General features: G+C 36.5%; 1 protein-coding gene across 4 annotated transcripts in view; it reads left to right on the top strand.

Moving 5' to 3' along the window:
• The window catches only part of LOC132559469 (nephrin-like), a 75,476-nt gene that overhangs the window by 17,393 nt on the left and 40,102 nt on the right, over window positions 1-17,981 (top strand). For all 4 annotated transcript variants that reach the window (XM_060224089.1, XM_060224088.1, XM_060224090.1 and 1 more), the window contains one exon: window positions 15,531-15,662. In XM_060224089.1, coding sequence (XP_060080072.1) covers window positions 15,531-15,662 — 132 coding nt within the window. The remainder of the gene's footprint in view (window positions 1-15,530; window positions 15,663-17,981) is intronic.

Genomic DNA, 17,981 nt, shown 5'->3' with positions numbered 1-17,981 from the left:
AGATAAGACAGGATAAACCTGACTTTACTGACATCAAGGAAGACAGGAATATTATGTCAGATAAGACAGGATAAACCTGACTTTACTGACATCAAGGGAGACAGGAATATTATGTCAGTTAAGACAGGATAAACCTGACTTTACTGACATCAAGGGAGACTAGAAATATTATGTCAGTTAAGACAGGATAAACCTGACTTTACTGACATCAAGGGAGACAGGAATATTAGGTCAGATAAGGCAGGATAAACCTGACTTTACTGACATCAAGGGAGACTAGAAATATTATGTCAGTTAAGACAGGATAAACCTGACTTTACTGACATCAAGGGAGACTAGAAATATTATGTCAGTTAAGACAGGATAAACCTGACTTTACTGACATCAAGGGAGACTAGAAATATTATGTCAGTTAAGACAGGATAAACCTGACTTTACTGACATCAAGGGAGACAGGAATATTAGGTCAGATAAGGCAGGATAAACCTGACTTTACTGACATCAAGGGAGACAGGAATATTAGGTCAGATAAGGCAGGATAAACCTGACTTTACTGACATCAAGGGAGACAGGAATATTATGTCAGTTAAGACAGGATAAACCTGACTTTACTGACATCAAGGGAGACTAGAAATATTAGGTCAGATAAGGCAGGATAAACCTGACTTTACTGACATCAAGGGAGACTAGAAATATTATGTCAGATAAGGCAGGATAAACCTGACTTTACTGACATCAAGGAAGACAGGAATATTAGGTCAGATAAGGCAGGATAAACCTGACTTTACTGACATCAAGGACGACAGGAATATCAGGTCAGATAAGACAGGATAAACCTGACTTTACTGACATCAAGGAAGACAGGAATATTATGTCAGATAAGAAGGGATAAACCTGACTTTACTGACATCAAGGGAGACTAGAAATATTATGTCAGTTAAGACAGGATAAACCTGACTTTACTGACATCAAGGGAGACTAGAAATATTATGTCAGTTAAGACAGGATAAACCTGACTTTACTGACATCAAGGGAGACAGGAATATCAGGTCAGATAAGACAGGATAAACCTGACTTTACTGACATCAAGGGAGACTAGGTCAGTTAAGACAGGATAAACCTGACTTTACTGACATCAAGGAAGAAGGAATTAGGTCAGATAAGGCAGGATAAACCTGACTTTACTGACATCAAGGGAGACTAGAAATATTATGTCAGATAAGGCAGGATAAACCTGACTTTACTGACATCAAGGGAGACTAGAAATATTATGTCAGTTAAGGCAGGATAAACCTGACTTTACTGACATCAAGGGAGACTAGAAATATTATGTCAGTTAAGACAGGATAAACCTGACTTTACTGACATCAAGGGAGACAGGAATATTATGTCAGATAATACAGGATAAACCTGACTTTACTGACATCAAGGACGACAGGAATATTATGTCAGTTAAGACAGGATAAACCTGACTTTACTGACATCAAGGGAGACTAGAAATATTATGTCAGATAAGACAGCATAAACCTGACTTTACTGACATCAAGGGAGACTAGAAATATTATGTCAGTTAAGACAGGATAAACCTGACTTTACTGACATCAAGGAGACAGAAATATCAGGTCAGATAAGACAGGATAAACCTGACTTTACTGACATCAAGGGAGACAGGAATATCAGGTCAGATAAGACAGGATAAACCTGACTTTACTGACATCAAGGGAGACTAGAAATATTATGTCAGTTAAGACAGGATAAACCTGACTTTACTGACATCAAGGGAGACTAGAAATTTTAGGTCAGATAAGACAGGATAAACCTGACTTTACTGACATCAAGGGAGACTAGAAATATTATGTCAGATAAGGCAGGATAAACCTGACTTTACTGACATCAAGGGAGACAGGAATATCAGGTCAGATAAGACAGGATAAACCTGACTTTACTGACATCAAGGAAGACAGGAATATTATGTCAGATAAGACAGGATAAACCTGACTTTACTGACATCAAGGGAGACAGGAATATCAGGTCAGATAAGACAGGATAAACCTGACTTTACTGACATCAAGGGAGACAGGAATATTAGGTCAGATAAGGCAGGATAAACCTGACTTTACTGACATCAAGGAGACAGAAATATTAGGTCAGATAGACAGGATAAACCTGACTTTACTGACATCAAGGGAGACAGAAATATCAGGTCAGATAAGACAGGATAAACCTGACTTTACTGACATCAAGGAGACAGAAATATCAGGTCAGATAAGACAGGATAAACCTGACTTTACTGACATCAAGGAGACAGAAATATTAGGTCAGATAAGACAGGATAAACCTGACTTTACTGACATCAAGGAAGACAGGAATATTAGGTCAGATAACACAGGATAAACCTGACTTTACTGACATCAAGGAAGACAGGAATATTAGGTCAGATAACACAGGATAAACCTGACTTTACTGACATCAAGGAAGACAGGAATATTAGGTCAGATAACACAGGATAAACCTGACTTTACTGACATCAAGGAAGACAGGAATATTAGGTCAGATAACACAGGATAAACCTGACTTTACTGACATCAAGGAAGACAGGAATATTAGGTCAGATAACACAGGATAAACCTGACTTTACTGACATCAAGGGAGACTAGAAATATTAGGTCAGATAAGACAGGATAAACCTGACTTTACTGACATTAAGGAGACAATAATATAAGGTCAGATAAGACAGGATAAACCTGACTTTACTGACATCAAGGAAGACAGGAATATTAGGTCAGATAACACAGGATAAACCTGACTTTACTGACATCAAGGAAGACAGGAATATTAGGTCAGATAAGGCAGGATAAACCTGACTTTACTGTCTTCATGGGATACTGTAATATTATGTCAGTTAAGACAGGATAAACCTGACTTTACTGACATCAAGGGAGACAGGAATATTAGGTCAGATAAGGCAGGATAAACCTGACTTTACTGACATCAAGGGAGACAGGAATATTAGGTCAGATAATACAGGATAAACCTGACTTTACTGACATCAAGGACGACAGGAATATTAGGTCAGATAAGACATTAGATCAGAAAAACTGGTATTTCTGACATGAAACAAGGCAACCTTATCTACAGTTATTTGTTACTATGGAAACCTAGACTCTGCTTCTTTATAGTTGCAGGAATAATGAATAAGAGGTTGTGGAAATTTATTTGATTTGAGGCTGCTGCCAAAAACACATTCATCATGACTGATTGTACAGTTAGATAAGAATCAAAGAGCAGATAACTCTTGATTGATTTTATAGGATCAAAGAGCAGATAACTCTTGATTGATTTAAAAGGATCAAAGGGCAGATAACTCTTGATTGATTAAAAAACATTTGAAAAGGAGGGGAGGTGTACTTTCTGTGTGCAGGTCTGAAATTTCACTTTTTATTACACATGCTGATCAGTTTAGCTTGTGACTCTGCTGCTATTTGTGGCTACAACGTAGTTCTCTTTCACTCTGAAATTCTATATGTATATATACAACTTTTCTCAATTTGAAATATATAATCTAGCATTCCCTGACATGAAACCATAGTAACACGAAAAATATATTGTAAATTTGAAATAAAAGTGTAAAATTCAGCAGTATGATATGATTTATTGGCCTGGTATATGGGTGGTAATTATATTATGCTGCAGGAAAAGTGTTAAATACAACCAAGAATTTTGCCATAAAAATTTAATGTAAAAACAATACACAAAAATTGAAATGTTAAGATACTTGTCTGTTTTACTGAGACTTTGGGATGTTTCCCGGTCTTGTGTACAAAAAAAATTGAAGTGGCGGCCTCCTGCTTTTGAAATCAGTTTTGTTAATTACGTACGGTGTATAACTGTGATAGATCGGTATCTCGATACTTTACATAATATTGTATCATTCTGGTGCCCTGTGTCACATTCAGATCATAAAATTCTCAAGGAACTCTTTTTCAAATTCAATTTCACTGTCATATTGGAATGTAAAATATTGATAAATGTGTGTTTTTGAATTTTCAGAGACATCAATATCAAAATCCATGGCAATTAGTCAGACAAATTTGTTTGTATAGGAACCTTAAGTGGTTTTTGTCATAAGACAGTACTCCAGCGTGATCAAAGTACGCCTGGTATATCTTACATTTAGTCCCTATCCTCCCGTTTCAAGCTGTTACAGTTTACTCAGTAATCAGACATTCAGTCTCCAAGGATAACTTCACAGAAGTTTGTTGTTCCTGCCAAAGCCACAGGGACAAAGCTATAATACTGACAAGACTAGATAGATTTGAAAGTCCTCTCAGTATGAGTTAATTTGGTAACCTCAAACTTGCCAACTTTTCGGAATTGAAGGGGATCATGAGCATTGAATTTAAACGCTGAGCCTCGTAGAGACCAGTCATTACAGATCTTATTTGGCCTATCTGTAATAAGGAATACCATGATTTTAAGCCACACTTTCTTCCAAGCGAGTTGGGCTTATTTACTGGTGGGGCTTAATGTGGAGGGGAAAAAAATCGCAGGAAGTATATCTGTATGAGACGTTACTGAATTTATTTTTACGAGTACCTGCCCGTCACGTGTTTCTGACTGAAACAGATCGTCTAGAACTGTCATTTGCATTAATATACGGGCTGATTTGAAAATTGAAATAAAAATAACATTCTCATGGATTTAATTAATTATACTTCAACTATGAATCACAATTATATCTTCTGGACTTTTGCGGTTACTTGGTTACCTCGAAGCCATAACATAAGTTCACAATAGCTTTTGCATCCTGGGATAGATAGGTCATCAGGTTATAGGTCAAATTCTAGAACAACCTCCATGCATGTTTACAGTATGAATGGCTTCATCTGACTTACAAGAAGAAATAACATGGGACTACAAGAATTTTGTCAGCATGCAAGGGCCTTCATTAATATTTAACAGTACAGACACCGATGGAGAGATTGTTTAGTAAGCTGTATGTAATGTCAGGCCCTATATCTGTGTGTAGACAATCTTTGAAGGCACCCAAGCCAAATGAGTGCGATATTTGCTATTTTACGATTTTATTAATACATCAATAGAATAAAGGATTATCTGTGTACAATTCACTTGTAAACTTTATTAAATGTGTTTCACTGACGATCTTTGATAAATTACCCTATGTTGTCTGTTATATAGACGAATTTTGGTCAATGTAGCAGTTACCACTTCATAAGAAAGGGTGCAATGAATATTCCGGTATGGCTAATCTGTGCATCAAATAGGGGGGAAAAAATCTGGTCTACGACTTACATATCTCTTCAGCTAATAACCCGGAAAATACAGTAATTAAAAACTATTGTTTTTATATAAGTAGGAATAATGTAAAACATTTACTGATATTTCATGTCCAAAAATTTAAGGTCACAAATTTAAAATTTATCTTATAATCTGCCAGATGTCAAGTGAGTTTGCCCTTCAAACATTTCTGCCCGTATGTCACTAGTATGATATATCCTGAAACATTTTTCATTGGCTATGCCAGTCAGAAATCATTTGTGATGGAAAATGGACAATGACGATAATGGTGAAACAAAATGGCTGCCTCTGTTTGATTTTGCACACCACACATGGACTGTTGTGTGATAAATTTGTTTGTTTGGTTTTTTTGTTGTTTTTTTTTTTGATAAATTTTGCAAAACTCAAATTTGGATTTTTCACTCGCCAAATAAAAACTTCCACAACTCATTTCATGAAATCTCATTTGAAATGAAAACTCGTTTAAGATCAGATATACATGAATGTCTTTGCAATCACTGGTTTGTGAAGTAACAGGGTCTGTTTATTTATATTACATTTGTCTACATTTATTTCTTTATGACACCTGTCAATCAATCTGACAGCCTGGTATCTGACATTGCTGTCTTTGATGTACAACCCAAAACAGAACAAAAACTTTGGATTCTGGCAACTGTTTTATCTTACACTGTCAGTCAGAAAGCAAGGGGAGGTAACTCTAAATTTATCACCCCCGAACATCTGACAGAAGGTGATATACTTAAACAAAGGAAAGATAGCAAAGCAGACACTTAATTGATAGGTTCTGTGATATGGTATTTACAAACTTAAAGTGTATTTTGTTTGTGGGTCTTTAACAAGCTTGTAATTGCTTGTGTCTGTCAAACTTGCAAATGACTTGGAGTTGGTTTCTATTCCCGGTTACTTGTTACAAGCATCAAAATGACATGAAATTAAAAAAAGTCTGTGAACTTGAGTTCAGAGGTAGACAAAGAATCAGCATGATGTTTCAACGCTTATACAGTAATTCACAGCCGATATCAGTGGAGATCTTAGTCCTTTGAACTCTTAAGGGACTCTTCTTTCTAAAATCTCCTAAGATCATTTCATCAGACCTGGAAAACCTCCAAGTATATAATATTGTGCAGACTACCATAGTTACCCTATATTTTCTACCTGTAGAAATATTAACTTCCTCTTCAGGAGGGCATGTTACCATACTTATTGAGCAATAAACCCGTCCATCTAAATGCTGAATGTTCATTGCCCCGGCCCTATATGACTTTGAATAAATTTGGTTCCCCTCCCCTGATCTTAATGCTGGTTGATGTGGTATTAAACAGATTCTCTGTTATCAGTTATAATTTCAAAAAAGCAATTCACTCACTTAAAGATGCTCTTTAAATTGTGATGATTTAAGGCATTGGCTGGGTAGATATCAATTCATAAATCTGCTTTTTTCTGAATTTTGAAATTTTCATCAATCTCCTATTTCTTGTTTCATTTATAATTCAAATCTGAGTGGCAGCTTTAAAAGAATTTAAAGAGGTTGAAAAAGTAGAAATGTTTAAAAAGGGAAAAAAAAAAGAAAAAATGAGATTGAATCGTTTAAAAGTGGACTGCTTCTTATTTCAGTCTTTCTAAAGATTCTTTCTTAAAGAGCTGTGATTCTTTTTTATCGCAAAGTCTAATAAATGTGTTTTCCCTTGGAAACTGAATCTGTTGTAAGCTGTGAGCAGGCTTGTATTTCAATTAGGTATTAGCTAGAGAATTTTGATGGCAAACTTTACTACCATGTACAAAGATTTTTATAGCTTTAATTACAAAAGGTTTTGTCAAACTCATAAACGTAACCCAGTTTATGAAGCATGCCAAATATCAAACGCAGCAAAGCCTCCGAATTAAATTCCTAATTTATAAGATACTCATCTTTGTCATTATAATGTGCTGAGATGATTTGAGAATGATGTTTTTAGAGACGTGATGAAAACTCTAAAGAACAAAATGGTTCAATTTACAACTTTGGGAGTGATCTGACCTTGGAATATGGTGACTTTAATGGTGATGCTTCACAACTGTGTTCTAATTTCCATGTAAACGTGATAGAACATCCGTGTAAATAAATTATGATTCTCGTCATGTTGGTATAATAGGGGTTACGAAAACTGGAATATGATTAGTGACAGAATCTCTCGTGTTAAAATTACTGAAATATCTGCCGACAGTAGGTTAATATTGACGTTATACTAGTCATCACTTTTGCGGCATGATCAAAATAAAGATGAAGTTCATGTAGAGGTCACCACACTTCAAGATCAGAGGTCATTTAAAATCAGAAAGGTCGCAAGGTCAGAGGCCATAAGGTCAAACATATTACAATAAGAGCAGAGATTGTTACATCACAGTTGGTAGAGGTCATGACATGTACAAGGTCAAAGGTGATAAATACCAGGAGAAACATACAATAAACCTCAAGGTAAAAATTTCTTACACATGAGAAACCAATACAAATGAATCATATGTTTGCTGTAGATTTAAAACATATGCAAGGTTGTAGAGGTCACAAGGTCAGAGGTCATAGCACATAAAAAAATGGAGATTGCTTTTACATTGAAGTTCATATCAGAATTATTCAGAAATTTGCTGTATGGTTATTCTATTTTTAGCCTACCATCATCAGACGGAAGGCAATTTAAATTGTCCTTCGTCTGCGTGGTCTGTGTGTAAAAAAAAAAATTTATTGCTGTTTGTATTCGATGGATCTTTCTCAAAATTTATAGGTAGGGCCCCCATGGTCCGTAGTTGTGCTCGTTTGATTTAGGGTCTAATCAGATAAACAATATGTTCGATAGGCAGCAATTTTGAAGCTTTATCATAATTCATATGTAGGTTCCCCTTGGCTCCTAGTTGTGCCCGTTTTATTTTGAGACTGATCAGAAAAACAAAATGGCTGAGAGATGACCATCTTGGATTAAATATGGGCAAAGTTTCGATCATTAAGAGCTAAAACAGAGGAGGAAAGAAGGAATAAGAACAATAAAGATTAAGCAATTGTAGTTGCCAAGATCCCTCTCAGATCTCTCGGATTGAATTCCTTAATGAAGCGATATTTCCGAGGTATGTTCAGTAGTTAGAATGGACAACAAACATTGAAGAATAAAGTTAAGAAAGAATTGTCTTCACTTCTGCAGAATATTCAGTAGTGCCAAATTTGGAACCATCATCTAACACAATGTACTAGAATATGGCTCAGATCTGCCAAAACTTCCGATGTGAATTTGTTGCCGTCTGGACTGGTTGATAGGATTGGGATTTCCATAATGATGGTAGTTCCATCGTTAATCAGAGTTCAGGCCTTCATCCAAATAGACGTCAGTGCTTCCATTAATTTCTCTTTTCTAAGACACCATTTCTATTTGCATATATATATGTACATGTACTCATATCAAGGTTATGAGAACTTTATAGAACCTCCAGTGTGATGGTTTCACTCGTCACAGGGTCAAATTGTAGAGGTCAGTCTGTGTTTTATAAGAGAGGTCAGTCTATCCCTTTAGAGAGGTCAATCTGTGTTGTATAAGAGAGGTCATTCTATCCTTTTAGAGAGGTCAATCTGTGTTTTATAAGAGAGGTTAGTCTATCCTTTTAGAGGGGTCAGTTTATGTCCTATTAGGGAGGTCAGCCTATGTGCAATAAGAGCGGTCAGCCTATGTCCTTTTAGAATGGTCAGTCTGTGTCCAATTAGAGAGGTCAGTCTATTAGGGAGGTCAGCCTATGTGCAATTAGAGCGGTCAGCCTATGTCCTTTTAGAATGGTCAGTCTGTGTCCAATTAGAGAGGTCAGTCTGTGTCCTATTAGAGAGGTCAGTCTGTGTCCTATTAGAGAGGTCAGTCTGTGTCCTTTGAAGCAGTCTTTTGAAGCAGTCAGTGTTATATTAGAGGGGTCAGTTTGTGTTTATTAGAGAGGTCAGTCTGTGTCCTGTTAGAGAGGTCAGTCCGTGTCTTTTGGAGCAGTCAGTGTCATATTTGAGAGGTCAGTCTGTGTCATATTAGAGATGTCAGTTTATGTCCTATTAGAGATGTCAGTTTATGTCCTATTAGAGAGGTCAGTCTGTGTCCTATTAGAGAGGTCAGTCTGTGTCCTGTTAGAGAGGTCAGTCCGTGTCTTTTGAAGCAGTCAGTGTTATATTAGAGGGGTCAGTTTGTGTTTATTAGAGAGGTCAGTCTGTGTCCTGTTAGAGAGGTCAGTCAGTGTTATATTAGAGGGGTCAGTTTGTGTTTATTAGAGAGGTCAGTCTGTGTCCTGTTAGAGAGGTCAGTCCGTGTCTTTTGAAGCAGTCAGTGTTATATTAGAGGGGTCAGTTTGTGTTTATTAGAGAGGTCAGTCTGTGTCCTATTAGAGAGGTCAGTCTGTGTCTTTTGAAGCAGTCTGTGTCCTGTTAGAGAGGTCAGTTTATGTCCTATTAGAGAGGTCAGTCTGTGTCCTATTAGAGAGGTCAGTCTGTGTCTTTTGAAGCAGTCAGTGTCATATTTGAGAGGTCAGTTTGTGTCATTAGAGAGGTCAGTCTGTGTCCTGTTAGAGAGGTCAGTTTGTGTTTATTAGAAATGTACAGGTACATCAATCTGTGTTATATGTATCCTGTTAGGGAGGTCAGTGTGTGCCCTAGCTATTAAATTGTTCAACACTTATATAAGATCCCATGTAAAATTTGAACCCTGTTAAAAAAGATGCAGCTCATAGGGCAAGTAAGATATTTAAATATTTTAGATTGATGTTCCAAATCTAAAGTAAAATATGCCCATCTCTGTTTAATGGACGTGAACATTGTACTTTTAAATTCTATCATGCTTCTCTCCTAAGATTGTTAGGTTGGTTTGATTGAAGAAAATTATGAGTGTACCGATTTTTTTACGTGTTTAACAAGTTGAAATATGATTGTTGATGACATGCCTAGCTGTACAATTCACAATTAAATCTGCGCTTTGAGAAAAATGGAAAACAGAATTTAATCAAGTCCCAGGAAGACTTCATATTACAGTAATATAGAAGTGAAATGATCTCGGTGCAACTTAACAAATGGTCTTTGTCTTTCTAACTGCGTCATCTGAAGTGCCAGTTGAATGATGGCAAATGGTTGATAGGGAAAAAATCAACAACTGATACATGGATTCTGTAAAGTTTTAATGAAAAACATGCGGGTGTTTGTTTTGTAGAATACCAGCTCTGAAACACTCCTATATCAAACATAGCAGTGATGTCAGCAAGTCAAGGTATTGCAGAGGCTTGAAAACGATATATCAGAGGTGTTCATCTTTTTTGTCATAGTCATTTGACTTTATGCACTCTAACATGGGTAACTGATAGCAATTGATGTTTAAATTTTAGTCTTTGAAAATCTGTACTGGTCAGGGTCTTTGCAATGTTTGTGATTAGTTGCAAACTATTTTGAAAATATCACAGAAAAAAAAACTTGAGGTTATAATCTGCACTACTTAAGGAGATAAATTCTGATTAATGCTATTTACATAGATAACAAAGCATTAGACAACATTGTACTTAAAGTATTTGTCCAGCTTGTTGGAAATATAGGTAAAAATTACAGGAAACCTTATCACCCTTTATAAAATTATTCCGATCTCTGGATGGTTTGGAGTTAAATTAGCCAATAAGTGCTACTTACAGAAAGTTCAATCTTTTCTCATTTCAAGTTTGTCACAGCTCAGGAAGCTGAATGTTTTCTCAGTTTTTAGCTAATCACCGAAACTAGCGCCAACCTGAATTTCTAGCAAGTCACAAAAGCTAGCACCAGATTCCACCTCTAGTTAGTCATTGAAGTTAGCACCAGGTTCCACTGCCAGCTAGCCACAGAATCTAGCACCAGATTCCACCTCTAGCTAGTCACTGAAGTTAGCACCAGATTCCATTTCTAGCTAGTCACAGAATCTAGCACCAGATTCCACCTCTAGCTTGTCACAAAAGTTAGCACCAGATTCCATTTCTAGCTAGTCACTGAAGTTAGCACCAGGTTCCACTTCTAGCTAGTCACAGAAGTTAGCACCAGGTCCCACTTCTAGCTAGTCACAAAAGTTAGCACCAGGTTCCACTTCTGGTTGGTCAAAGAAGATGGTATGAGATTCCTTTTCTGACTACAGTCACCATTTGTAATACCTACTCAGGGTAATGATTGACGATAATGTTATAGTCCCGAAAATCCAGAGTAGTTTTTACACACAGGAAGTGATGGAAATCAATCTCAATACTCATCCTGACAAATTGAGGGAGATGAGGTTTGCTCCAGTATAGCTGGTTGGCAATGAAAATTAATTGAAGCCCCCATTTAAAGATGTGATCACGTCTACAGGTTTTGACGTCTGGTAACATCGCGTGATACTAGGATGTAAATCAGAGCAAGATTTCGCAGTAAAATTGACATTTTCATGGCATAAGCAAAACCAAATTCAATTCTTCACTGTTTGGTTGATGTAAAAATGGAGTCAAGCTAACTCCAGAGAGTGATCATTGAGGGCATCATTGATGACAAACATTTCTCTGACTGTTGCTAATCATATAAGTAAATGTTAAAAGGCTGTGTTACAAGTCACAGGTATTATCTGTATACACAAATAGACAATCTTACTTAAGGTTTTTATGGATAAGCTTTATAGAGAAGACTAAAACTATTCACTTTAGGAGAATATTGCTGAGCTAGATTAACTACTTTTGTTATATCTCCATTTGTGACTTATTTTGAAAAAAAAATGCTGAAAAAATCTTGTTAAATTGTTTTCTTTCAAAGTGGAATTTGTTAAATTGATAATAGGGTAGTTATGTAAGTTGTTATACTGATAGCAGAATAGTCACACAGTGTGTGTTATACTGATAAAAGGGTAGTCACACAGTGTGTGTTATACTGATAACAGGGTAGTCACACAGTGTTTGTTATACTGATAACAGGGTAGTCACACAGTGTTTGTTATACTGATAACAGGGTAGTCACACAGTGTGTGTTATACTGATAACAGGGTTGTCACACAGTGTGTGTTATACTGATAACAGGGTAGTCACACAGTGTGTGTTATACTGATAACAGGATAGTAAGGTTAGGGACTTTACAGGATGAATAGCTAGACCCAGGTATCTCAGTTAGTAGGAGCTGGCGATGAAGTGTACACAGATCTCTCTAGTAGGAGCTGGTGATGAAGTGTACACAGATCTCTCTAGTAGGAGCTGGTGATGAAGTGTACACAGATCTCTCTAGTAGGAGCTGGTGAAGTGTTCAGAGGCCCGTGGTTTGATTCCAGATCAGCTCTGTTGCATGTTCCCTTCCTGTAACAATAGACAAGGAGATCAGAATCCATTTCTGTAAAACCAGACCTATATCTGACTGTAGTACCAATGTATTGTGTATCTACAACAAGCACAGAGCCACAACGAAAGCTATTTGTATCAGTGGCAAGATGCCACATCTGTCAGGTGTGTGTAGGCTCAGAGTGGCAACAAGATCAACACTTCATGTAAAATAAGTGATATAAAAAAAAGAAATTGGTGTTTTGTTACTGTACAATCTGGCAAGCTTTGTTGATCTTGTCCGGCCTTGTATTCACCGAGACCTGACAACCCAGAAAATTGAAATATTCTTCCCACATTTCAAAACACATATTCTGTTGAATATAAATCACATTTCTAATACAAATATTGCACATTATTTCGAGGTTCATTGCATGTCTGAAAATATTTAGTTACAATTTTCCGGAATCGTCAAAAGAACACCAATTACTCAGAAAGACGTATACCTGATGTAAATCAGTTTGTGTAATTGCTTACATAAAATAAATAGTGTTATAGTACTATTATAAAGCTCACAGCATCATATTAGGGGAGGAGGGGATGGAAACATTCTAAATCTTTGTAAGGAAACTTGTTTCCTTATAGATTTGATGCAAATTTAATCAAATGTCAAATACAACCATTTTTTTTTTCTCCGTCTTCATAGGTCTATGTCAAGGCCATAGTTCTATTTTTAGATTTTTTTTTTTTTTTTTACAAACAGCAATATTTTATTTTAGGGAGCAAGTGCATTTAGAATTTAGAATAGTTTTAAACTAGTGATATTGAAGATGAAATTTTATTTTTGAAGACTATTAACAGGGCATCTGTACCATGCATACTTTCCTCCCGAGGAAAGTTACCTGTCTTGCAAAAACATCTTGTCATATCCTCCTCCTGGTGAAGCTAGAAGGTCATAAGTTGAATATTTGTAGAATGGATTTAGGAGTATATTGGATTTACATTGGTAGTCATTTCTGTGCGGAGTAACCAAGGGAGATAACCTGTTCCTAGGTCTAGTAATACAGGTCATTCCAGATGTTTAGACGTACAATTTCTGTGAAAATAATGCATAACTAAAGACTATACCATATTATATATAGGTCTGTATATCACTCCTCATAGACAATACTTGTATTGGACTTGTTCATTTTTTTCCAATAAACATTGCAAGTTTTGTTTTGGGTTTTTGGGGGTTTTTTTGGTTCCTGTCTTCCTATAGACACTGCAGGTGTTTTTAATTGTTCACTTCTTCACACAAAAGTAGTGGTTTTCTCAGCAAGAAAATTTCACAGGATATTAAAGCATTTGCAAATTTCATCGTTTATTTTGTCGGTTGATAATTGTAGCAGTACAACTGACTGGCTAGTGTGAGATGGTGTAGCAATCTCATTGATCATAGCCAGGAAATTGTTCTCTCATTAATGTTCGATGATCATTACTGAGAATTAAGTTTGAAAATAGGAGCAGTGACACACAAGTCGGATGTACCGCAGCTGTGAGACGTAAAGTTGTCGTGTAACATATCAACTGAAATGTCACTCTCTAAAATTTTCAGGATTTTCTGCCAACCACATCTTTTTGAAATTTTGCAAGTTGTGCAGAATTATTTTACAAAAATGTTCGGATTTTCTTGTTTGGTATTTTTTCTTTGATGGAGAGTTGTCTAACTTGAGGAAACTTGTGATTGTCACGTCGTAAAATCTTGCCATTTGACATCTGTATCTAAAAACACTTGTGTGATGATCCGATTTTGTTCAGACGTCAACTTTGTTATTGATCAAAAAGTTAGATGTGTTTTGAATATGATGAGCATTAGAAGTTACTAGGAGTTGTTTCAATTAATTTCATGATGAATAAGTTTTGTTAACTTCAAAAAATTTAATTGTAAAATAAAGACGTTGATGTCAAGAATGGAGAAGAGAAACAGTGTCTTCAACTTCTTGCGCTTGTCTGAACCCTGGTGTTGGTATCCTGGTACATTAGTAGATGTGTTTGAGATCATTTATGTCTGTTGTTTATAAATGATTTTACCATTCAATCTCACCTGATTGCGTCAGGTCAATGTGAAATTGGCGAGATCAGAACTCGTTTGTAGTGTGAAAAAGTTAGAATCACCTTATATAATTGTTTACATTTGATCAATATTTGTAAATTTCAAATTCAGTTTTTCAGTCACCTGAGACAAAGTCTCATGGTGACCTATTGCAATTCCCCGTTGTCCCCAGGGGGCGCTCTGAGGGGCAGGGCCAAAAGGCACTCAAATTGTTGAAAATTCAAAAAGCTTTTCAATACCCAAATATGGTAGGATCAAATATTTATCATAAATAGAAGTGTCTTAAGATACTTTACCAAAATTGTAAATTCCATGGCTCCAGGGTCTCACATTTCCCCTGGGGAGGGGATAAAGTTTACAGTAGTGTACTTTGGTTACCATTGTGTCATAAAAGTTTTACAATAATGAGTTACAACTTCAGTAAATCTCTTCTTTCTCTGTACAAATAGCATTTCACATTTACTCTTCTCTATACTATACATTGATGCCAGTTTTTCCTGTTTGTGACCATTCAGGCCCCTGGGGCCTCTTGTTGGATCTGATGTAGTCTTCAGGTGTAAACATATACACCTAGAATATCATCTGAATCCATACAATTATGATAACTAAACGATAGAATTGATGACAAGGTCTTTTGACCCCCTTAAAGCATCCTGTCAACCTTGATTTTGAAAGGCTACTGCCAGATGTTAGGTGAAATGGGTTGGTGACGCTCAGTTTATTGGGATGAATTTGGTAGACAGTCATCAACACATGTTGAGTTATATGTGCTTATAATAAGAAAATGGTTTGGACAAGGACTTTTCTATAAAACAAATCTTACTGTAAAATTATAACGTTTCTGTTACAGTCGTTGCAGTGCAGTCTTTCCTAGAGACTCCAGCAGACACGCGTGTCGTCAAGGGCCGTAGCACCATGCTAAACTGTTCTGTTGCTGATCGTGTGGGAAGGGTCCAATGGGCAATGGACGACATTTTATTAGGTAAGTCACTTCATACAATTCAGGTCATGGTATTCTACCTGACTGGGTCATTTTCTGGTGACATGTTCAATTTCAAGTTCAAGGTCGCCATATGAGATGAAAGTTTATTATATGGCAAAGGCCAAGGTACACTCTATAGAGATTTTGTCAGGTATTTTTACCTTCAGAGATTTTGTCAGGTATTTTGTCACTGTGTAGATTTCATCATCTGGCTCTCAATGCTGTGGAGATTTTGTCAGATATCTCCCACAGTGGAGATTTCATCATCTGGCTCTCTGTGCTGTGGAGATTTTGTCAGATATCTCTCACTGTGGAGATTTCATCATCTGGCTCTCTGTGCTGTGGAGATTTTGTCAGATATCTCCCACAGTGGAGATTTCATCATCTGGCTCTCAATGCTGTGGAGATTTTGTCAGATATCTCTCACTGTGGAGATTTCATCATCTGGCTCTCTGTGCTGTGGAGATTTTGTCAGGTATCTCTCACTGTGGAGATTTCATCATCTGGCGATCAGTGTTGTAGAGATTTTGTCAGATATCTCTCACTGTGGAGATTTCATCATCAGGCTCTCAATGCTGTGGAGATTTTGTCAGGTTCTCCTCTCAGTGCAGGTGCACAAGGCAAATACTAACTTAAGACCCACGTCCACTCAGTAGCCAGACGTTTGCCGCCATTAACGATGTAAAAGTGACAGAATTGTGAAAGCAACAGAAGCTAAATGGAGGTTATATGCAGACAAAATTCACCCGTAATTGAGCAAAATGTCAGTTTTTTTTTCAAGAAGCTTCTAGGTTAAAAAGGCTTAGATTGCCCTCATATGACAGATAATCAATCTGTTTGTATGAATACAGGCAATGTTAGTGTTTTGGGTCCCCAAGTCTGGCTCTATCCTCTACCAATCTGGTGATGTCTAGAAATAAAAGTGTGTTTCTATACTCAAATAGATAGACATCAACCCGGATTTATAGAAAACTGGTTATTTTATAAAAACATAGATGTCAATGACAGCTGTAAAACTTGGGTATATTTTGGCTGTGTAGCTGGTGTATTTTTTTTTAAGCATTTTCTTTATCACAGTGGCTACAAGCTAATTTTAGTTACATGTTTAGGGTTACTTACTATCTAAGAAACCATTTTATTAACCTTGATGTGACCTTGAAGAAGAGAGTTTGTGGGAACTGTCAGTAACATGGTACTATGTGCATGTGAGGTTCAGAGTGAATGTGTGGAATTTTGGCAAAGTTTAGGAGATTTGATGTATCAGCACCTACATGTCATGACATAACACTGGCTGGGGTGTAATGCCAGACCCATGTGATATGATGTCACGCCCTGCCAAAGGTCAAGGTCACAGTGTATTGTGGATGCTGGGTTGGACTTGTATTTCAATGTCTGGAACTTTTTCGTGTTCAGATAGACAATCTAGTGGTATTTTAGCTGTACTCCACAGTCTGTATACATAGACAATCTAGTGGTATTTTAGCTGTACTCCACAGTCTGTATACATAGACAATCTAGTGGTATTTTAGCTGTACTCCACAGTCTGTATACATAGACAATCTAATGGTATTTTAGCTGTACTCCACAGTCTATATACCATCACATAGACAATCTAGTGGTATTTTAGCTGTACTCCACAGTCTGTATACATAGACAATCTAGTGGTATTTTAGCTGTACTCCACAGTCTGTATACCATCACATAGACAATCTAGTGGTATTTTAGCTGTACTCCACAGTCTGTATACATAGACAATCTAGTGGTATTTTAGCTGTACTCCACAGTCTGTATACCATCACATAGACAATCTAGTGGTATTTTAGCTGTATACTCATCTGTACATAGACAATCTAGTGGTATACCATCACATAGACAATCTATGTACTCCACAGTCTGTATACATAGACAATCTAATGGTATTTTAGCTGTACTCCACAGTCTGTATACCATCACATAGACAATCTAATGGTATTTTAGCTGTACTCCACAGTCTGTATACATAGACAATCTAATGGTATGTTAGCTGTACTCCAGTCTGTATACATAGACAATCTAGTGGTATTTTAGCTGTACTCCATAATCTATATATCAACTTATGACACAAGTTTCCGTTCTCCTCCCACTGACTGTCATTTCAGTAGTCCAGAATGTTTTAAAGAACTTTGTCTTACGATGGAATTTCCTTTATTCTCTGAGATAGAATATTAAAAAAGACACGAAAATAATGTAAACGCCATATAAACATTATATAAGTGCTTTATGGTCATTTAATGAATACTGTATTGATTTTTATATGAAGGTGTGGTCAAGTTACTATGT

This window comes from Ylistrum balloti, unplaced genomic scaffold (genome assembly GCF_031769215.1).
Source record: "Ylistrum balloti isolate Yb309-2 unplaced genomic scaffold, AGI_CSIRO_Ybal_v1 Utg370918, whole genome shotgun sequence".
NCBI lineage: Eukaryota > Metazoa > Mollusca > Bivalvia > Pectinida > Pectinidae > Ylistrum > Ylistrum balloti.
The sequence above is the reverse complement of the archived record's forward strand: the minus strand, read 5'-3'. Positions and strand labels throughout refer to the sequence as shown.